General features: G+C 47.0%; 1 protein-coding gene across 1 annotated transcript in view; it reads left to right on the top strand.

Annotated features, from left to right (window-relative positions):
- Positions 1-4581: 4581 nt before the first annotated feature.
- Usp7 (ubiquitin specific peptidase 7) overlaps positions 4582-23647 on the top strand; it is a 53207-nt gene continuing 34141 nt past the window's right edge. The window contains exon 1 of the mRNA XM_021185633.2: positions 4582-5313. Within this exon, the coding sequence (XP_021041292.1) occupies positions 5232-5313 (82 nt within the window). The 5' untranslated portion in view covers positions 4582-5231. The remainder of the gene's footprint in view (positions 5314-23647) is intronic.

Genomic DNA, 23647 nt, shown 5'->3' with positions numbered 1-23647 from the left:
CTGAGCTTTCGATGGCCTAGGTGTGTGTATGCAGTCTCAGATGCTGTGAGTTCATGTGCTGAATAGCCCTGTCAGGTCACACAAATATGATTTCATTGTAGATGTCCACGCCCCTGGCTCTTACCGTCATTCTGTCTTCTCTTCAGTGAAGTCTTTGAACCTTAGGGAAGGGCTGTGTGCTTTTAGAGATGAGCTCTGGAAGTCTTCTCTTCTCTCATGTTGATCAGTCATAAATTTCTGCACTTACCGCCTGTCTACTGCTGAGAAAAGCTTCTTTGAGCAACTTACTAACTTGAATCCCCCAAATCCTTCTTCATATGTACTTTTTATTTGCGCTTCTAGGGATGGAACCCAGAACCTGCCCCATACTAAGCAAGTGCTCTACTATAGCGCTGCACCCTAGCCCTGCTATGTAATACAAGTTAAGCACAGGACTAGCAATAGTATTGGAGTTTAGATTCCCCCTTCCCAGGTCTGTTGTATAATAATACCACACAGTGCAAAGAAGTTCAGTTCCCAGCACCCACATGGAGGCTCATAACCATCTGTAATGGGATCCAATGCCTCTACTGGTGTGTCTGAACACAGTGACAGTGTACTCATATACATAAAATAAAAAGTAATGCAGGAAGTGACCAGGTTGGGGGGTGAGGGGCAAGAGAGGGTCTCTGTGACTCTTCTTCACTAGTGCCTCGGGCTTGTGTCTGTAGACCACGTGTGCCTTTCAGACCCACAGCTTCCCAGCTGTCTGCATAGGTACCTCTGATGTATCCTCATTTTAAGAGTCCCTAGTTATTTTTGTGCATACGTGTGGAGGGGGGAGTCAGGGTGACCTGGTAGGCCAGTGGAGGTCAGAGGCTAACCTAGGGGAGTTGGTTATGTCCCTTTACCATGTGGGTTGTAGGGATGGGAGTGAATCCAGCAGCGAGTGCCTTTATATGTGAGCCATCTTGCTCTTGCTGGGACATTTTTACTCAGATTCTTTTTTTTTTCTTTAAGATTTATTTATTTATATGAGTATACTGTAGCTGTCTTCAGACACACCAGGTGTAACTGGATCCCATTACAAATAGTTGTGAACCATCATGTGGGTGCTGGCAATTGAACTCAGGACCTTTGGAAGAACAGTCAGAGCTCTTAACCGCTGAACCATCTCTCAAGCCCCATTACTCAGATTCTTAATGAACTAATTGTTACTTCTAGCTAGATGCCAGTTGGGTACCACAGGAGGCTTTCTGTTTGTCTTTTCCTTTTATTTGCATGTATTTTATTTTGGCTTTGGAACAGTCTGCTCCTTTTTAGCAAGGATCACATCAGCTTGGCAGTGCAGCTCATATATGGGCCAGCCAGGCCATGAGCTATGTCAGCTCCATTCTTCACATGGATGTGCTCAATGACTAAAGAATCTGCACCCAAACGCTGGGGTTCAACATCGCCACTTGCATTTTTAGGCATGGCCACCGAGCCTCAGTCCAGCCGCACGTGTGCCGGGTGCTTCTGCCAATTCCTCCATTGTAGCACAGAAGGGGTTTCTTTCCTCATGGCTTCTTTACATTGCTCAGATACTTGGTGGTATTTCAGATATGCAGTACCCTTGATGGCTTGGGCAGTTTCCTGGGTGTTCTTCAAGTGAACTGGGTGATTTGACCCTCTGGATTTGCATAATCCTGTTGGGTTTTCTGGGTTAAGAAACTGGTCCTCCTGGGATGTTTATACGTGGAAGCTCAGTAGGCTTGTTGATATAATAATGCATGTGCCATACAATTTGCCCATTTATGGTCCACAGTTGACCTGTAACCTCAGTGCAGGAGGAGCAGAAGGGGAGACCCAGAACAAGCTGGGTAGGCAGGCTTGCTCTCTAGAACAGCTCCACTGGTAAGCCACACCCACACTCATGTGGACATACATATAAACCCAGAGACACTACATACAAAAGAAAGAAAGCAGTGACTTCTAGAGGCTAACAAGCCAATGGGCTTTTAAAGTGTTAAATCATAGTCTTGAAGCAATTAAAAAAATGACTAGAATGTATAGTTAGGGCTTGGTGGTTCTGAGCAATTGCTACTCTTAGAGGATATGAGTTCAGTTCCCAACACCCTCATTGGCCAGCTCACATTTGCCTGTAACTCTAGCTGCACAGGTTCTGATGCCCTGCCCTGGCCTTCACGGGTGGGCATGTACATGCACACATGTACACATAATAAAATAGATGTTTAAAGTATACAATGAAGTCACTTCTGCTGTAGACTTGCCTATGACCCTGATCTCGTTTGAGAGTGTTTTCATTACACTCCAAGGCTATCCTCTGCTGTTTATTGTCTCTGTCTTTCCTTGAAAACTTTAGAGAGACAGCATTCAATCCCCAAGCCCCAACACGCCAGTCTCTAGCCGCCAAGGTTCAATCTATTTTCTCTTTTTCTTGAAATTGCTTTGCCTGCTAAGGACCTTGATGGAGGTGGAAGTATTTTGTAGCCTTTGGGCTGTCTTATTAAAGCATGATTCATCCCTGTTATAAGTAACACATAGTGGGATCTTACTCTTTGTTTGTTTGGTTTTTCGAGACAGGGTTTCTCTGTGTAGCCCTGGCTGTCCTGGAACTCACGCTGTAGACCAGGCTGGCTTCGAACTCAGAAATCTGCCTGCCTCTGCCTCCCGAGTGCTGAGATTAAAGGCAAGCGCCACCATGCCTGACGGGATCTTACCCTTTTTTTCCCTGCTATGTAGTATTTCACTATGTGTATATTCAAGTTAAATAGCTCTAGTCAGAGACTCCTAAATCTAAAATGTCCTGAAGTCTGGAACTTTTGAATACCAATATGATGCTGGAAGTGGAACTTGATTGTGTGTGTGCTCATGAATTGGCACCCCACCATATGTGCGATGGCACGTGAGTGTGAGTGGAAGTCAGAGGACTATTGAGTCAGTTCTCTTCTACCATGTAGGGCTCAAGGATCTGACTGGTCAGGCATGGTGGCAACAGCCTTTACCTGCTGAACCTTCTTGCTGGCCCCAAGTAGAGTTGAAAATTTTATACCTGACCTTATACGGGGTTGCAGTCGAAATACAAAATTCTGTATATTATCTTCAAGCTATGTATAAGGTATCTCAGAAATATATGAATTTTACCTTGATTTGGGTTCTATTATCAAAGATACCTCCTTTTATGTACAGTCAAAAATTCCCCAGACTGAGATGTGAAACACTTCTGGTGCCAGGCACATTAGATAAAAGATACAGAACCATATCTCCTTTATCCACTTTGGGTTTTTTCCCCCTTTAAGGAAAAAAAAAATTACATGTACATATATTTGAGTGTGTGTGCTTTTGTAGGCATGCACAGTGGAAACCAGAGGCCAACTTGCAGTTCTACTGGGAGTCCTGAGGGTGGAATTCAGGTCATAGGACTTGGTGACAGCACTTTTGCTCACTCTGCCATTTTGCTGTCCTCTGTTTAGGTTTTGAACTTCAGCAAGGGAAGTTGGGTTGGCTGGTGTCCTAGGGCAAGGTAGCAAATTGTTGCATTTTTTCCTGGACTAGCTGGTTATTTTCCTTGCAAGTCATGAAATGCTAGAAAAGGCTCTTTTATTTTTATTATTATTAATTAATTTTTTTTTGTGAAAGCAAGTTGTTCAATAGTATTTGCAGTACGACTACCCCAAACCCCCTGCACCCAACTCTGGGTGACCTTGGGAAGGGGGAAGGGGGAAGGGGGAAGGGGCAGGTTTCTGGTGAATCAGGTGCCTTTGGGACCTGGTAGGAGGAAGTTCCTTGATGGGAAACCTTCAGGCCAAGATGTTCTAGTTTTGTTGATTTGTTTGAGTCCTGGTTGGCTTGGCCATGCCGCCTCCAATTCGAAGAGATCCTACTGCCTCTGCTTCTGCTTCCGCCTCCCAAATTCTGGGATTAAAAAGGCATGTACTAACACACCGGGCTCCCCCGCCCCACCCCCCAAGTCAGTTGGCACTTAGGCCTTAAATCAATCAGATTTTCCCTCTTCAAATTTCTTGTATTGAAAAGTTCGTTTTTTAAAAAAATATTTGACTCCCAAAACTAAGAAAGGAGGATCAGGTGTCCATCAAGCACCATGAAAAGTTCCAGGCCAGCCTGGACTACCCGAGAGACTCTTTCCCAGTGGACGATCGTGGCCAACCTGGTCTCCTAGAGAGGAAGTAAATGAATGCTGGGATAGGTGAGAGCCGAAGGACTACACTTTGCCTTATTGGATCTAGGGTGCAAAAGAGTTAAGTTTCCCACGTATTTGCCCGGGTGAGAATCCCGGGGCCGGTTACGGGCCCGTAAAACGGCGCCGCGCCTTGGGCTCCTTGTCAGGCCCAGTTCCCGCGAGCACCCCTACCCTCAGCCGGAGCCCCGCGGCCCTGGGCTGCGCTCCGCTGCCTCACAGAGGAGACCCCCGCGCCCCGCTCCAGCAGGGCGGGCGGACGGGTTGGCGGCCGCGCGGGGTGGGTGCTCCTCGGTGGCGGCGGGCGGGCCGCTCCCTGCTCCGCCTCCCGCTCCGCCTCCCGCTCCGCCCGCCGCCCGCCCTCGTCTCGTTCGCCCCGCTCTCGCCCCCCATGCGGATGTGACATTTCACGCCGCCGCCATTTTGAGAGCGAGCTGAGCCGAGCCGAGCCGCCGGGCACCGCGTCCGCTGCCGGAGCCCCGACGACGACGCCGAGGAGGCGGAGGCCTCAGCGCCCCGAGCGCGGCCAGCCGGTCACCCGCCCGCGCAGCCTCAGCGGTCGCCGCCGCAGCCCACACCCGGGCCCGCAGGCTCGCCGCGGCCCGCCCGGCCTCCAGCCTTCCGCGCCCGGTCCGAGGCGGGGCTGACTACGCGCCCCCCGCCCGGCCGCCCTCCGCCCCCGGCCGGCCCGCGGCCCCGCAGCCCCGGCCCCGGCGGCGGGAGGCGGGCCCTGCGGCGGCGGCGGCGGCGGCGGCAGCGGCGGCCGCAGCGAGCGAGGAGGCCGTCCGGCTCGGCCCGCCGGCCGCCCGCCCGCCTCGGCGCCGAGATTGGGCGAATCGCGAGCAAGTACGTGCGCGTCTCCCTGCCGCCGCCGCCGCCGCCGCCGCCCGCCGCGGGCCGCCCCGGGGCCGCCGCCGCCGACGACGCGCGGGAGGAAGAGGAGGAGGCCGCCCCGCCGCCGCCGCCGCCGCCGCCTCGGCTAGCAGCCGCCCGCCCGCCGGGCCCGCAGCCCGGGCCTCCGGCCGCAGGCGAGGCCCAGGCCGCGGCCGACATGAACCACCAACAGCAGCAGCAGCAGCAGCAGAAAGCGGGCGAGCAGCAGCTGAGCGAGCCCGAGGACATGGAGATGGAAGGTGAGGCCCGCAGCGGGGCCGGCGCTTTCATTGTGGTCCGGGCGGCCGCGGGAGCCACGCGAGGGCCTCGCCATCTTTAACCAGGCCGGGCTCCCGCTCGGCCGGGCTCGGCCCGGCGCTCTTGCGGGGCCGGGGCTGCACAGTCATGCGGCCCGGCGGGGGGTGGCCCCGGACCCCCGAGTTCGCGCATTGTGCAGCGCACGGGCTGCTGGGCACAAAGCGCCGGAGTCGTAAATTAGGATCGAGGTGTGTTGGCTCCGGGCACCCAGGTTGGGAGGCGGGCCCCGGGGACCGTCCTCTTTCCGGGGTGTGTGGCTCTGGCCTGGCTGGTTGGGCCTGCTCCCCGGCCGCTGAGCTCTTGGGATGGGGGTGGGAGCGGGTGCGCAGGTTCCCCTGCACCTGCTTCTGAACGCGCCCCCGGAGAGCCTCCCCCCAATAACTTCCGAGCGCTCTGCCGGGCGTCGCGCTTAATTGCGGAGACACCTGCAAGGCGCGCAGCTGCCCTCAGCCTTTGGACTTGCTGGGAAAGTACTCAGGTTCGCCTAGTTTATAAGTTACCTGGGCTTCTGGAGGAGTTTGGGTACCTGGTTGTAGGTGGTGCCGTCCACGTCCGGCTAAAAAGTGTGCTTGAAACTATGGAGTTCCGCCACACATGGCTGCCTACAGCAGAATCAGATTAGGTTCTGGAGGTAACTACGTTTTCTACCCGAGCCGCAGGAGTTTATCTTGGTACTGGATTTTATACTGTTTGTAGAGCTTCGCTATCAAGGTTTGCTGTGAAAGCGCAGTCGAAGGAAGGGACTCTGGCTTCGGGATCTCGTGGTGGGTTGGTCATTTTCTTTTCTTTTGACTTGGTACTTAAAGTAAGTGAAGGCAGTATGTGCTCACTTACCTGCCCTAAAGGGGTCAGACAGGCAGGAATCCCAGTGAGGGGCACTGAATGGACCGTTCAGCAAGGGATAGTGGCTTTCATAAATGAATGGAGGTTCCTAGGAAGTTGGGGTAAAACTGTATTTGTTCTGTATGGTGTAGCATGCTCTAGGATAGGAATACTGACCCTTGACCCCCTGTGAATTACTTGATGGTGATCAGTGGAATCAAACAATTGTCTGACCTTGCAGCAGAGGGAAAAAGGCCCTAGGGGGCTTGGGGAAGGGGGGAAGCTAAGTTCATGCCAAGGACTAGGCTGTTTCTCTTGGCCTCAGCAAATCAATAATTTCAGAGTGTCTGGCAAGTGTGATTAAACCAAATAGCTGATGGAACTCATCATTGGGAGATTAGTGTACTCCTTTTATGCTATAATTTCATGCACGTCTAAAGTGGAGAGTTGCTCGGAACCTGAACATCCGTTTCCCTTTCAAGTCTTCCTCACTGCTCCTCTAGGGCTTTGTGAGAATAAAATTGGACAGCACTGTATCATATTTCTGATACAGACTGTATCTGGAAAAATGTCTATGTCCAAAGTTTTGCTAAGAGATTAGGGTGGTGGAAGATCTTCACAGGTTTTTCTACCCCATGATATCCTGAGCTTAGAAGATCTTCACAGGTTTTTTACCCATGATATCCTGGGCTTCATGCTTGCTTCCCAGAGTTTTCTCATGAAACTTTCATTTCCTATCAGAGTTAGTGTTTGAGTTTTAGTGTTTAATGGGTGTTGTGGCTTTCAGTTTTCTATTCTTGCTCTAATTCTGTAGAAAATGCAGTCTTTCAGGGCTGTGGCCATGTGAGCTAGTTAGTATAGTGCTTTGGTGTGGGCGCGTACACGTTAGGCAGTCTTATTTTAGTTTTGCACTCCGTAAATAGGGTACTGTGCTGTTGTCAATTAGGATCAGGAAGGGTTGATAACTTCTTCCCAAGTCCAGAATAGCCGAATTGAGAGTTAACAACTTCGGTAGGTCTCACAAGCCAGGAATGGGATCTAGAGGGGAGCTAATGGCTTGCACCATTATTTGCTTGGATTTGGTAGAACCAGCGGCTGGAGGGGGGTCAGAGTTATGACCAGCTTGGGAAGGAAGGCTTTTGTGAGGCGTATCCTGTCTGCCTGCCCTCTAGGGCAGGGTGGTTTCGATGGAGAGGGAGGCTGGGAGACTGGTTCTGTTGGTTGTAATTTCCCCTCCCATCGGTAGTCAAGGGCTAGTATGCTAGTATGCTGTCCTGCCTCGCTCTGTCGGAGTTACATTTGTTCTTGAGTGACCACACAGTGCTCATACATGCACTAGAGAATTGGTTATTTTAAGTTGTTATGAGTGCTGAGGAAAATTAGGAAGGGAAAAATACGGGGGGAGAGAAAATGAGGGACAGTTTACTGGTGGTGTAACCACAGCCTGCTGTCTGTAAGGCTGGGAAAGCAATTGTCTTGCTTCTTGCTGGGAGGTAGAGGCAGAGTATATCTGACTAGGGGTGAATTTATTCGGCATTTCATTTATTGTCTAGCTTCACTGGCCTGTTATCTGAAGAGGTGGCTTACACATAAGACTGGTAACAGTCTGGTCTGTCTGTAGGTTCTGTTGAAGACACACAAGCTTTGCTGTGTGCTTTGCTTGTACCCCATAGTAATCTCCCTAACAGGAGAATGTGCTGTTCTCTGGGTGACACTTCTGCATGCGAGCACTGTTTCTTTCAGAATGCAGTATCTGAGAGCTGAGTAAGTGGACAGACTTGCTGTCAGGAGCAAATCGTGCGACCACTGCAGCTTAGGTAGGCTTTGGTTTGTGGAAGAAATCTTTTTTTTTTTTTTTAAGTTTTATTTATTTTTATTTTCTTTTTCTTTTAATTTTTTTTATTTTTATTTTCTCTGCATTGGTGTTTTGCCTGTATGTATGTCTGTGTGAGAGTTCCAGATCCCTTGGAACTGGACAGTTGTGAGCCATCCATGTAGGTGCTGGGAATTGAACCCTGCTCCTCCAGAAGAGCAGCCAGCTTTCTTATCCTTCTGAGCCATTTCTCCAGTCCCAGTGGAAGAATTCTTGCTGTGAGCATCACCTCAGAGAACCCAGTAGAAGAGAAATCAGTCCTGGCCCAGAAATGTGTCCCTTTGATGCTAACCAGTCGGGTCTGCTTGCTGCAGAGTTGCTCTTTTCAGCCCGTGATGCTCCCAGTCTGTGGTGCTCCCGGTCTGTGGTGCTCTCAGTCTGTGTGCTCAGCCTTTCTGCCCACAGTCCAGGGATAAGAACACCGATAGGGGAGAAACTGCACCCTTCCCTTGCTTCCTCTGTTTTTCCTGTGGAGCTAGGAAACTAGGCAGGTCACTAGGTTAGTTCACAGTTGGCTAGTCCTATGGCAGCAAAGGCTAGAGGTTTACTGAGAATTTGTGTTTAGTTGCTGTGTGACCTCTGCCTGTTGTTTAAGCCATTGATGCCTCAGTTTCTACATCCTAGGAAAATCTGCCAAGGCTGTGCTGAAATCAGTGCCACCAGGCTTGTCAAGGACAGGCACAAGATAGAGCCATAGATGTGCGCTGAGTGTGGACAGACTTGAAGCTGAGGTGAGGAAACGAGGCATGCAGAAATGCCTGCTTGTAATTATACATTGGCAGAATGGGAGTAGGAGGTAACTGTATCAGTTTAGGTGTAGTTACTCCTGAACCCTCACTGGGTCAGTCATATTCTTTATGTAGTGTTGGGGACCAACCCCAGGTTTTCCTGCAAGGCACACAGTCTGACTGAGTTACACCCCCAGATTTCCCTATACCTGTTTTGAGCCAGGTTTTCTGCAGCTAAGACTGGTCTTGAGTAAGCTTCTGCTCTCTCTGCCTTTACCTCCCAAGTGCTTGAACTCCCGATTAATGACCAGTTAATCCTGGTATTGATGTCCTGTAATAGGGATATGCAATAGAAAACTAAATGGATGGCAGGACTGTCTACCTGGTGCCTGGAAACCCTTGTTCAGGAGGTCATTGGTACTGCCTTGAGGCAGGCTCGGATTGTAGTGCAGTCTGGGCTTGAGGATCCTGCACCCCTGGGTGCTGGGATTACTGCTGTGCACCAACACACAGCTGCTTTATTGTAGTGTTACTCCTAGTGATTGAATGCTACTGGGTGGCGGCAGGGAAACAGGTCACCAGACCTCTAGACTTCTTGCTGGGTTCCCATATTCTCTTATCAGGTTTTCCAGGCACTATCTTAAGTGGGACCCTTGTTGGGACTTTGGCAGTAGTGTGTGTTTTGTTTTCTTTCTCTCTCTCTCTCTCTCACTCTCTGGTTTTTCAAGACAGGGTTTCTCTATATAGCCCTGGCTATCCTGGAACTCACTCTGTAGACCAGGCTGGCCTCGAACTCAAAAATCTGCCTGCCTCTGCCTTCCAGGTGCTAGGATTGGAGGCATGCGCTACCGCTGCTCGGCTGGAATAGCTCTCCTTATGGTCTGTTACTGCCAAGCTGTCTACCTATGGGACTGTTAGACCTGCCCTATGAAAAGGAAGGGAAGTGACTCATAACACCAATCATAGCTGGGCAGGTGGCACCTGTTGTCCTATCTAGCACTTGGGAGGCAGAGGCAGAAGAATCACAAGTTCTGGGTAGTTATGGGCAAAGTATTGAAATTTCCATTTGGTCTCCCATAAAACACCAAGCAAGACCTCAAGCAATTTGCATGTCCGTGTTCCTAAAGAGCTTGGCAGGTCATCTGAGGTAAGGCCCTGGAAAGGAACCAGTGGATCCTTTGCTGTACCTGCCTTCATCCAGCCCTTTGCAGACCTGAATTGTTGGCTTGGAAAGTGACCATTTCAGGTGCCTCTGGATTTTGGGAGATAAGTTTTTTTTTTTTTAAAGATTTATACATTTATTAATTATATGTGAACACAATGTAGCTGTCTTCAGACCCTCCAGAAGAGGGCTCAGATCTCGTTACTGATAGTTGGAAGCCACCATGTGGTTGCTGGGATTTGAACTCGAGGATGTTTGGAAGAGCAGGTGCTCTTAACCACTGAGCTGTCTCACCAGCCCTGGGACTACAGTTTTTTGTTTTTTGTTTTTTTTTTTAAGATTTATTTATTTATTATATGTAAGTACACTGTACCTGTCTTCAGACACTCCAGAAGAGGGCGCCAGATCTCGTTACGGATGGTTGTGAGCCACCATGTGGTTGCTGGGATTTGAACTCTGGACCTTCGGAAGAGCAGTCGGGTGCTCTTACCCACTGAGCCATCTCACCAGCCCGGGACTACAGTTTTTAAGGAACTTAGTCTGGACAGAAGGCAGAAAGCTGGTAGCTGACAGGACACTCGTTATGAAAGAGGGTGGGAGAGCGCGTAAGCAGTTGTGATAGCTGCTGACCTTGTCATTGCTGTGTATTGGAAGTTCTATAGGGAAAAAGCCTTTTCTGCTCCTTCAGCACCTACCTTCTCTAGACCATCTGTAAGGTCTGCTGAAGGCTTTTGATGGCTCTGTCTGTCTCTCTCTCTTTTAAAGATTTATTTATTATATGTAAGTGCACTGTAGCTGTCTTCAGACACCCCAGAAGAGGGCATCAGATCTCATTAGGGATGATTGTGAGCCACCATGTGGTTGCTGGGATTTGAACTCAGGACCTTCAGAAGAACAGTTGGTGCTCCTAACTGTTGAGCCATCTCTCCAGCCCTTGATGTCTCTTTAAGTTTGCTTTTGTTACTGTTTGTAGTTTTTTTAGAAGAGTAATAACTGAGCTAGGGAATTGCTGCTTATTCCCCAAGTTGAATTCTGGACAGCAAGGTATGTAACAGGGTATGTTTTCACAGTGGCCGGTGTTAAATTTCACCTGCTTCATACTTGCTCTGAACCAATTTGGATTTGAGAAAGTTGGAAGAAGGCAGGTTTTCAGGCATCGTGTGTTGGCTATATGTGCATGGCCAGCAGGGAGTTAGACAGTTGACCTTGTTAGCCAGAAGCAGACCTGTGGCAGAGGTTGGGAATTGAAGCTTCTCACTGCAGTCATTTACAGAGTTTCTTAGGGCAGTACACTGCAAGGTATAGTACATAAGGTGATTGAGACTCAGAATAGACTAGCAGTGACCCAAACAGGAAGAGAAGAGGGATGCCCAGGAGAAGCCCTATCCTGGGAACAAGAGTGCTTGCACTAGAAGGAAGGGTGGACAGCAAGGTGTCTGTTCTCAGAGATGGGGCTGTGCACTTTTCCTGTGTTTTCTGAATTGAATTCTTAGTTCTTGCTCAACCCCTGAGGAGGTGAGGGGTGGAGATCACTGCTGAGACAGAGTTGTTGGTAGATGCCCAGATGTCCTGTCAAACAACTCATGCTGTCAACTGACAGCTGCTTCAAATCTATTGGTGTTTGGAACCTGGGAGCCAGTGGGTGTGTCCTAGTTTCAAGCTGATGGGTGGCCCTTCATTCTTTTGGGTGACTGAGAATGGAAATTTACGGAGGGGAGGAGAGTTGAGTGAATTTTAGGCTTGCTGCTGACTAGTAAAGCCTGGTCCTTAGTTCTGATCCCATACCAGTGCTAAGGATCCTTGACAGTCTTGACTGGGCAAGCAGAACTGTAGGCTAGGCATCAGCCCTAGAATATGCTCCCTGGGAGGGTCTGTTCCTGATGAGCTGACTGTTGCTTCCACAGAGCTGAATCACATCTACAGGGGGGTTTCTCCTGTGCGTCATTACACTGAGATGTCGCCACAGGGATTTGGGTAGGACTGACTCTTTCGAGACAGGGTTTCTTTCTCTGGATAGCCCTGGCTGTCCTGGAACTTACTTTGTAGACCAGGCTGGCCTCGAACTCAGAAATCCTCTTGCCTCTGCCTCCTGAGTGCCGGGTTTAAAGGCATGTGACACCGGCCCATGGCACCTTCAGAAAAGGTTAAGGAGGCATCACAAAGAAAGCACATGGTATTTCTCTGCCACTGTGGGCAGAACACCCCTACCATCTAACAACCCTCTAGAAATTGGCTGTGGGCCACTGCCTGGGCGCAAGTGTGTTTCATCAGTATCGCTTTGGGGAATACGTTACATTTGAAAACTCTTAATTGACCCCAGCAGTTTGTTTTAAAATGAAAACATGTAGCACTTGGCATGTGTCTGCCAGCCTAGGCAAGCACCTCTCTTCAGAGTGTAGGGTGGGGCCTGTGGAAGTCCGAACCTCTTCACTTGAGAGTGTTTGATTAAGCCAATGAAACTAGTGAAAACTTCCTAAATTCGTTTTGTTGTTGTGTTTTGCATCTGTTGTTTTTCCTTCTGGCTATTATGTGGCCCTTGTATGAAGGGCCTCAACAGTCTGGCCTCAAACTCAGAGACCTACCTGCCTCTGCTTATTACTGGGATTAAAGGTGTATGCCACTATGCCTGGCTGTTTTGTATTTTCAAAAAATATTAGTATGTGTGTGAGTATGCATATTGTGGCGCCCATGTGGAGGTCAGAGGACAGATTGATGGAGTTGGTTCTCCTTGTGTTTACGTGAATGGAACTTGGGATGCCACGCTTGGATATGGCACCTGCCTTTATGCACTGAGTCATCTTGCAGGCCCTGGTTTAACTGTTTTAAGATGCTTTTGTGGGTGCATCCTGTTTGGGGTCATGCATGTCACAGTGCTCATGCTTTGCCCTTCAGTGCTGAGATTACACATGTGTACCCTACACCACAGTCTTATAGTGAGTGTCCATCTTTCCCCTGTGCTTCTAAGAACTGAAGGTACAGGGAGATGAGCTTAGACCCTGTCCTTGAGGATGATGCACTCAGGTAGCCTGTGAAGTCAGTCTCTGCAGTCTCTTAGCTGTCCCTACTCTTGCTGCTGCTAATGAGAACAAACTTGGTTTTACACTTTAAATTTTGAAACAAGGTCTTGTTATCTAGACCAGGCAAGCCTTGAACTTATAGCACTAATCTGGGACAATTAGTCCCACAGTATCCAGTTTCCATTTTTATATTGTGACAAAGGGTCTGTGGTTTAAGGATTTAAAAGACCCCTAAGCATCCAACCACTCACATAGCAGCTATGCAAGGCATCTTTATGGTGATGGAAATTGGAGATTTTTCAAATGTTGGTAACCCTATTGTACCAAAATTAAGGGAACACAGATACAGAACACATTATCAGCACAGCTTTAGTGCACTGTTCCCTTAATCAATTTGGTGGGATTGAATTCTTGCTTAGGTGTTTCCAATAACACTGAAGTTACAGTAAATGTTGGGAAATACCATTCTATCCCAGAAAAATTGAATGAATAAAAACAGTGAAAATTTATCTATAAATGGTTCTCTTACCAGTACCCACTGTGTACGGCAGGGCATATCAGAATGTAACAGGTCAAGGATATTTTAGTTTTCTAGTGCTGTGGATAATACTGTATAGAAACAATGCAGCACAATGATCTATTAAAGTCCTCGTTTATTAGCAAGTTAAGCAAACATAAGATTACATTTCAGCCATTGTGTGTGAGTGAGTGTGTGTATGTGTGTGAGTGAGAGAGAGATTGAGAGATTGACCGACTGATCGACCGACCAGAGTTCAGAGCAAGTTCTGGAAAACAATGGATCAGGGGAGGCTTCACAAAAGAGTCTAAAGGGCTAGTGTGCCCAGAGGTGGGAGGCATTTGATATTTCCCAATCTCTCACTAGGGCTTACAAGTTCATAGTAAGCAAAGTAGTGTTTCCACCCTCTCAGAGATGTCCCTTTTAATCTTCTGAGCCAGTAAACTTGTCAAAATCTCTTCTGCAAATAAAATGAAAATCACCATCCTACATTGTTCACTGGGCTTAGTTTAATTGCCAGGGTCCTTGACATACAGAAGGGGAGGTGGAACCGAGATGACCTATTCGAGAATGTCAGCAGCCCTCCTAGCTTTAAGATCTTGACTGTGGGTGCCTTCAGGAAATTGGAAAGAGCCTGGACATGGGAACATTGGCCAGGCACACCTTGACTAAAGCCAGGACCAGTAAGGCCACTTCAGACTTCTGACCTCTAGAAGTTTGGCCAGTTGGTTCCAGCAGAAAGGGAGTTGACAAGATCTGAGATGGATCCAAGGCAGTACATGGATGCAATGCTCCGAGTCCCGTAGGAAACCTTATGAAGTTTCACTGACAACATGTGGTGGGCAGGTGGGATACCAGGGAATAATGATAGGGGTGGGAGGTCACTCCTGTAGCTCTGAAAAAGTAGGTGCTTTGGTTTTTTGTTATGTGGTGAATCAGAGAAAACAGAGCTGAGGGTCTAGGGAGAGAGATGGTTCAGTCACTATTTGTCCCCAAAGCACAAGGATCTGTGTTCATATCCCCAGTACCCATATTAAAAGTCCAGCTGCAGCTGGGTCATCCCAATGCAGAGGTAGTGGAAATAGGAACTTCCAGGCCAGTCAGTTTTGCTGAATTGGCAAGCTCTGTGTTCTGCAAGAGACTCAGATCCTATCTCAACTAAAATGGGGACAGTGAGAATGGCCCATGGGAGGGGGTGAGGTACAGGCACCTACTTTCCAGTTTCATCTCCTTGAATTGGATTAGAAACCAAGTTAAAGTAGATGGAGAGAGCACACTCCAGCGGTGCCTTCTAATTCCATGCCATGTACCATGTGCACATACAAAATAAAAAGACTACACAGTGGGTACCGATAAGACAGTATTGACCTCTGGCCTCCACATGCATATCTGTGTGTTCATTCACATCTGCCTACACTGCATACATCAAACAACAAAACCCAGGACTGAGCAAGTAAAGAATGTACCTTACAGCTACAACAGGAGGTACTGCCTCAGAAGTATTTTTGTTTTGCTTTTGTTTAAACGACAACAAAGCCCCCCAAACTGGCTGTTTTGATGACTCAGTCACCAAGCAAGATCCTACATGGTGGAAGGAGAGAATGATTTCTGCCCTTGGGTGTTACCAACTGTGGCCCTACCTCAAACACATGCATGAGTAAATGTTAGAGAACAAATGAATTCACAGCACATATGTGAAGTTCACATGACAACTCTAGGGAGTTCTGTGTGTGTGAAGCCCCTTTCCCCTTCAGAAAGGGAACTCACTGTGTAGGCTGATGGGCGTTGGAAGGTCTGCCTTTGCCTCCCTAGTGCTGTTAGTAAAGGTGTGCACACCACACCCGGAGGTGGGCTCTGAGTTCAGCCAACTTGCTCTGTCCAGGCTAGCTGACCTGGGAGATTGTGGGAATTATTTGTATCTTCCCATCTCTGTGGGAGCACCATGCTTACAGGTGGGCTTTTGGGAACCGAGCTTTATTACCCACTCAGCCAGCTCTTCTCCAGCAACTTGTCTTCCTTCCTTCTGTCTGTCCATCCTTCCTTCCTTCCTCCCCCCCTCTTTTTTTTTTTTAATTTATTTATTTTATATGAGTACACGGTAGCTGTCTTCAGACACACTAGAAGATGGCACTAGATCCCATTACAGATGGTTGTGAGCCACCATGTGGTTTCTGGGAGTTGAACTCAGGACCTCCAGAAGAGCAGTCAGCACTCTTAACCGCCGAGCCATCTCTCCAGCCCCTTGTTTTTTTTTAACCTACAAGTGTCCATTTGTTTTGTATTATTGATTTAAAGTGACTGTCCTCTTTTCATTGAGTTCTGCTTGCTGAATATCTATTGTCTGTCTATCCATCCTATCATCATCTGTCCTATCATCATCTGTTTATATTCTTACCATGTAACCCTATCCGTGCTGGTCTATCTATAGCTCAGCCCCTCCTGCTGGTTCTCTGCCTGTTTGGATCTCAGGAGTTGTTGAGCTTTTGTCAGAACCTGTGGTCCTGCTGCTCTGCATCTGGACTCCTTCCCTGAGTGAGAGGAGGGAGGCTTATGTTCTTTTTCCAAGGAGTTTTGCCTCATCTACTTATATGTACAAATGTTAGACCCAGCTGGGCAGTGGTGGCCATACCTTTAATCCCAGCACTTGGGAGGCAGAGGCAGGCAGATTTCTGAGTTCCAGGCCAGCCTGGTCTACAGAGTGAGTTCCAGGACAGCCAGGGCTACACAGAGAAACCCTGTCTTGAAAAACTAAAAAAAAGAAAAAAAAAGTTAGACTCAGCTTCTTTTTTTTTTTTTTTCCAAAGTACATTTTTATATTTGAGGCTAGAGAGGTCACACACAAATGTTTTCAATATGCCTCTCTCTCTCTCTCTCTCTCTCTCTCTCTCTCTCTCTCTCTCTCTCTCTCTCTCTCTCACGGCTTTAATTACTTTTCTAATCCTGTGAAGAGATATTCTGACCAAGGCAATTTGTCAAAAAATGCATTTCATTTGGAACTGGCTTACAGATTCAGAGAGAGTTCATGGACATCATGGTGGGCAGTTTGGCAGCAGACAGGCAGGCATGGTACTAGAACAGTAAATGAGAGCTTACATCTGATCTCAAGCCCTGAGGAGAAGGAGAGAGAGAGACAGAGACAGAGACAAAGAGAGACAGAGAAAGAGAGACTGTTAACTGGAAATGATGTAGAATTTTGCAACCCCTGGTGCATATTTCCTCTGACAGGGCCACACTTCTGAATCCTTCCCAAGTAATTCCAGTAACTGGGCTTCAAATATACACACGCCAACGAAGGCAATTCTCTTTTAAACCACCATATCCACTAATTTTAATTTTTAAAAAGGTTTGTAAGTTTTGCATTATATGGATCAACTTTGACAGAAGAAGTTCATTGTCCCATCTTTTCAGAAAAAAGGACATTGTAAAAGTCATGAGATCCACTTATCCAGGTACCTATCTCCTCAGTTTGTCTCTGCTTCAGCTTCCGCCCTTTCCTGTTATTTCAAAGAAGGAAATCTTTAGAATAAAGGCCATCTTTCATATTAAGTTTGTCAGCTTTAGACTCAGCTTCTTATAGGCGTAGAAATAGTCATCAATTTGACTGGATTTCAGTTGAAATGTCTGTGTTTTTAAAGTGTACTCTTGAATTAGTGTGTTTATGTGGTATTATATGGGCATATGCCTATATAGATGTGTACCAGTGTTGAGTGCTAGTCCAGAGAGTTCTTGGGTGCATTTCTCTACCACTTTCTGTCTATTCCTTTGAGGCATCATCTCTCTGAACCCACTCTTGCATTTTTTCATGGAGGCTCAAAGCCATCAAGCCCCAGTGAGCCTTTTGTCTCCTCCCCCACAGGGCAACTGGGATTACAAAGTGTGTCCTTGTTTGTTTCCTGGATGCTGGGATCCAAACTCCTGTCATCACGGTTGCACAACAGGTGCTGTTCTTTTGGGTCTTTTCTTCAGTCCTTTTTGGTTGGCCTAAAGCTGCTTTCTCTATGTACCCAAGAGTGTTCTTGAACTCCTGATTGTTTTGTTGCCTCCTCCTGAGATCACAGGATTTCATCATCATTCATTGTTCACAAGATATTTTTTTTCTCTATTGTCATTTAGTGCTGAAATGTTTAATTTAGGAGACCATGTTTGCCATGTTGAAGCTTCCCATCTGTGAGTGCTATAAACCTCCTTGGTGATTTGACCTCAATGGCTAGTATTTATTCATGTGCTGTGTGGACAGCCAGTCTTGAGTTCACCATTGCTCTGTAAGCTCAACCTTTGTTATTGGCTTCCTTTCACTTTACATTGAAACTGGGCTTCTTTTGCTATAAAGCTCTCACAGTACATCAGCTCTTGAATGAAAGAAAGGAGGCTGGGTAAGGCTCCAAGGAGAGAAACCTGTCATAGTGGAAACTTGGGTGGCTAAAGATGAGGCACACATCCCGTGATGAAAGTGTTAAAAAAGAAATTAATTTGGATTTCATGTTAGAGATTATTAAGTCTTAGTCAAATAAAAGAATGTAAAACCTTTGCTCATTTATTTTTATTTATTTACTTTCAGTTTTTTGAGACAGGGTTCTATCAGTAGCAGCCCCATTACAAATTTGTAGATCAGGCTGGCCTTGATTTATCTACTTCTGCCTTCTGAGTGCTGGGATCAAGGGTGTGTGCCACCATGTCCGGCTATATATTTTGTAGCAACACCACTTTAAGCTTATCCTTGACTAGCTTACAAATAAATGGGATTAAGACTGTTTATTTTATTTGGCTTTGACAATTATTGGGGGGTAACCTCTAATCTACTTTTCTGACTGCTGGCCTGGCTACCTCCCCAGCAGTGTACCCCAGATGTTTGCTCTTTCTCCTGGTCCTGTGCTCATGGTCCATCTCCCCTCATGGTGGCTTCCTCTTCTCTTCTCCATGGACCTCCTTTACCTGGTCTCTCCTCCTTTCTCTTCACCCACAACCTTGGAACTCAAAAACCACCTATCTGTAAACCCTCTAGTAATTGGCTGTAGCCAGTTTTATCAGTAGTTTTAAATCAAGGAACAAGGTTTGCATAACAAAAGCTGCTGAATGTGAGAATTCACTCCTAGGCCTAGACCTTTCCTTCAGGTACAGAATTTAGCACCACAATACATAGCAACAGACCAAACCTCAATATTGTTGTTCGTTTATTTTTGAGAAAAGTTCTCACTGTGTAGCCTTGTCTGTCCTGGAACTTGCTTTGTTGACCAGACTGGCCTAGAACTTAGAGATCTCACCCTCTTCCTTCCAAGTGCAGGGATTAAAGGAGTGCATATCTGGCTGTAAGCTTTTTCTGAAGATTGTGTCTTCTGTGTAGCTCATTCATCCTCCTGCTTCAGCCCCAAGAGTATCTGTATTATAGTCCTTTTGTTGGAAAGTTTTGTTTTTGTTTTAAAGATTTATTTTATGTATGTGAGTATACTGTTGCTGTCTTCAGACACGCCAGAAGAGAATATCAGATCCCATTACAGATGGTTGTGAGCCACTATGTGGTTGCTGGGAATTGAACTCAGGTCAGTCAGTCAGTGCTTTTACCACTGGCCATCTCTTCCAGCCTCTTGGAAAGTTTTGTTACATCCTTTTCACTCTTAACTTCGCCCTTTAAGCTGGCCTATCTTTGAGTGACTTTGAATGGAAACTAGGTATGAAAGGAAAGATGATTCTCAGGTATTAGAGACCTTCTAGGACACAGATAGCTCTGGTAGTCTGCAGTGCTTGCTCCTGCCCTTCATATCGTTGTAGGGCTACCCAAGGAGGGTCTTGACTTAACTAATATTTTAGTTGTGCTTTTGGTATTGATGTTACTGTGTGTGTGTGTGTGTGTGTGTGTGTGTTGTTTGGGGGGGGTGGTTTTTTGAGACAGGGTTTCTCTGTGTAGCCCTGGCTTTCCTGGAACTCACTTTGTAGACCAGGCTGCCCTCAAACTCAGAAATCCGCCTCCCTCTGCCTCCTGAGTGCTGGGACTAAAGGCTTGCGCCACCACACCGGGCTTGCTTGTCTGTCTGTCTGTCTGTCTGTCTGTCTGTCTGTCTGTCTGTCTCTGTGTCTCTCTCTCTCTCTCTCTTTTTTTTCCAGGTACATAGTTTTATAAGGCTACAAATTCACTTAAAAATACCCAAAGCTGGAGCCAGGAGGGTCAGAGGGAAGCTTCTGGCCCTCCAGAGGATTAATGCCTCGTCTCTGGAAGGACGGACAGCTTGTGTGCTCCTACCTGGCATGCTGTTCTCCTTGCCTAGCACTCCTGTGTACCTGTTCATGTATACTATGATTCCCTCGCCCCCATAGCAATTGGGGCCCACCACAGTTTTAGCAGACCTTAGTTCTGTGGAAGAGAATACAGGTGCATAGTCAGCAGCTCCTTGGTACTTTGCACTTCTCTGTTCCCATTGTGATGTTTTGACTAGAGTTTTGAAAACACATTAGAATAAGGATCTCCAGGGAACAGGTTTTTACATGATAAAGCTAAACTGAAAGCCCCAGTTTTATTTAAGGAGTACAGATTACAGTGTCTTTCCTTGGGGCTTCATTTTCATGTAACTAATTTAAATCAGGGTTCTTTTAGACCTTAAAGATGTTGTTCTGTAAAATAGGGTCTATTTCTAGCTTTCAGGCTCCACTGCCTTAAAACCTGTGTGGGCAGTGGCCCCTGAAGTGGGCTTCCTACTTTGTATGACGGGTGCCTGGAGCTACAGACCTAGTGCAAACCCAAGTTGGACCACTTTAGCTTCATGAGGTCAGTTGAGACAGTCAAGGTCTTGTATGGAGTTCATAGACTAACTGGCACATAGAGGTTCACAGGGTAGGGGGAGGGCAAGCTAGTCAGTTTTCTCTATACTTTTGCAGAACTAGTAGTATCTTAGGAAGGGATCTCTTGCTTTTGATGGCCAAGACAGACAGAAGTCCAACACTGAGTACTGACTACTTTGTTCTTCACTATGGACTCTGTCAGAGCCGTAGTGCCCTTTCATAGTGAGGTCCTGGGGGACCTGCTGGGAGGGAGCTCTCAGAAGGTGATTGAGTTCTTCTTGGTCTTCAGAGTCCTCCATGGTTGTGGTCCTGTTTCTCTCCAACTCTGCCTTGCCTTTTTTTTTTTTTTTTTTTGTATAGCCCTTGTTCTGGTTCCTTCATTGGCTTACACTGTCCACCAGCTGTGAGTTATTCTTATCAGGGTTTGCTGGCTTGTTATCTCCAGAATCTTCTCTGGCTATGGCATATGCTAAGTCCAGGCCCTATACCTTTAAATCCAGAGTTTTCCATTGCTATTAGTTACTTGCATGCTAGAGGGTTGGTCCTGTGGTCAGGGTTCCAAATTGTTTGGTTAGAGCTCGTCTTGGCTTATCAGTGTGGTCAGTTGTGCCACTGGGAAAGGGCTTGGCTGATTCTGGAGGCTGAAAGACTCCTTGGTGTTGAAACTGAGTGCTGCAGACTAAAGTACAGGGCCAGGCTGGGTGCACAAACATGAAAGAGCCGAGAGGACAGAAGAACATGTCATCTTTCAAAATTCCAAAATTTTCTGCTCCCCAGAGACAGGGTCCTACTATACAGTCCTGCCTATCCTGGAACCCACTATGCAGACCAGACTGGTCTCAAACTCTGCTTCTGCCTCCAAAGTGCTAGGGTTAAAGATGTGTGCCACTATGCCCAGTGTAAAATCAAAGAGATTAATTATTGCCAGGTTATGGTTATAAAAGAACAACAGATAGGTTGGAAAAGTTGCATGACAGTTAAGAGTGCTTGCTGCTTCTCTAGAGGACCTGAGTTTGTCTCCCACTTCGCACTTTGTTCAGGTCACAACCAGTTGCCCGTAATTTTAGCTCCAGTGTCTTGATTCCCACTTTTGACTTCTAAGTGGGGGAGGGGAGAATACATACAAGTAATTTTCCCCCTAAGATTTATTTTTTATTAATTATGTAAGTACACTGTAGCTGCTTCAGGAGTCAGATCTTATTACGGATGGTTGAGCCACCATGGGGTTGCTGAGAATTGAATTTAGGATCTTCGGAAGAGCAGTCTTGTTTTGTTTTGTTTTTTCGAGACAGGGTTTCTCTGTGTAGCCCTGGCTGTCCTGGAACTCACTCTGTAGACCAGGCTGGCCTCGAACTCAGAAATCCGCCTGCCTCTGCCTCCCGAGTGCTGGGATTAAAGGCGTGCGTCACCACGCCTGGCCGGAAGAGCAGTCTTACCCTCTAAGTCATCTCTCCAGCCCCCCATACAAATAACTTTTAAAGAACCCTTCTGCTGAAATTGATCTTTTCTGCTTTCTCTGGTCATGGGTACAAATCTACAGGTGTGATAAAGTCATATGGAACCAAACAATAAGGACATGCTGAGTTATGGTTAGGTTTGGTGCATCACTCCTGGACCAGATGGACGAGGACATAGTTCTGTTGTCTGCACTAGTGGAAACCAAGAGAAAAGTCCAGTCTCTCTGCTTTGTCTGCATTTTGAGATGGGAATCTCTAGTCCAGGCTGGCCAGAGATCCCTTATCTTCCTTTGTCTTCCCCCCCAGTGCTGGCCACCACCCACAACCTAACTATGTGCTTCCAAAATATGGAACCCAGACCTCCATTGGAGCCCTAGCCCCAGCTCAGTACAAAATGTGACGAAGCATCTATACATGTTTAAAGCACTTTATTCGCCTTCTCACTAGTCCAAGTGTGTCTTAGTCAGGTCGTGGTTCTGTCAGTAAACAAGGGCTGTGATTATTACTGAGAACCTGCATACCTGGTGCATACCTTTGTCCACACTAGGCTAGCTCAAGGCCCTCTGTCAGGCTTTTGTTTGTAAACCTTTCCACTCTCCTGCTTTATCCCCAGTGCCATCCATGGTGTATCACCATGATCTTGGTTAGTGAAATGCTTGGGAGTGTTTCTTTACTGCCTCTGTTCCAGCCCAGATAGAAGCTGTCCCGCTGCTGTGTCCAGTGCAGTCAGGGGCAAACTGGAAGGGAGTGGTGAAGGAAGGTGGAGAAGAGATAAACATACAGAAGCATAGAAAAGCCAAGATCATTTGGACTGGGCACTCAGGAGGAATGGGAACATCCCAGAAGCTCAGTGTAGTATATACAGTTTATTATATTCAGAGAAGTGGCATATATACATACATAATACATACATAATAGAGCTGAATCAAGGATGCAGGTTATGGTATACAGCTGAATGTCAAGGAAGCTGGCTTAGTTAATCTTGGTAGAGAAACAGACTTCAGGCTATAACTGGGATGGATATTTTGGGCATTTTCTGCATATTATCAACATCTGCATGTGGACCAGAGGAAAGCTGGAAAGCTTTGCCATCCCTTCTAGCCTCACTACTTGTGGAGGTATGGAGTCTTTGACATGGCCAGTAAAAACACCATACATTTCCTTGGGACCCCACACACACAAGGCTTCTCCTTGTCTCCGTACCTCACTGACACCCGTTCCCTTCTAGTACTCTGTTCGTTGTGGGAGACTGTGTATTTGCTACCAAGCCTTGCCTGCATTTTATTTGATTCCGAGTCCCACATATTGTGAAAGAAAAGATCAACTCAAGTCAGTCTCTGAACTGTTCAGGTACTTGACAAAGCCTTATATACCACCCCTACACAGAAATAAGTGCATGTGTGTGTGTGTGTGTTTGAACTCTATAACCCTTGATTTTTATTTTATTTTTTTCCCTTTAGTTGAGACCTAAGGCATTCAGATGGTAAAATTTTCTCAGTCCTTTTCCTTCTTAGGCCTGAGGACTTAGTAATTGAACAACTTTGGAGTCATTGAGATTTATAGAGCGTTTCAGAGTTGCTACAAGGAATTACCTTTATCTCCCACTTGGCTCTTCCCTAGGCTAAAATCTCCATCCGTTCACAGATGTGGAATTGACCTTACTACCTACACCTCTGCTCACCAAACTTAAGGCTGCTTTTGTGGCTTCACTAGTGTTCCCATAAATGTCCTCTTACTGGTCACATCGGTCACATCTTCACTTTGCCTTGTCTCAATTGATAATTGTCGTTGGCAGGTTTTTTCGCTTTGCTTTGCTTTGCTTTTCCTCTTTCTTTCTTTCTTTTTTTCTTTCTTTCTTTCTTTCTTTCTTTCTTTCTTTCTTTCTTTCTTTCTTTCTTTCTTCCTTCCTTCCTTCCTTCCTTCCTTCCT

Source organism: Mus caroli, chromosome 16, assembly GCF_900094665.2.
Source record: "Mus caroli chromosome 16, CAROLI_EIJ_v1.1, whole genome shotgun sequence".
Taxonomy (NCBI): Eukaryota; Metazoa; Chordata; class Mammalia; order Rodentia; family Muridae; genus Mus; species Mus caroli.
This window is presented reverse-complemented; position numbering and strand designations above follow the sequence as displayed.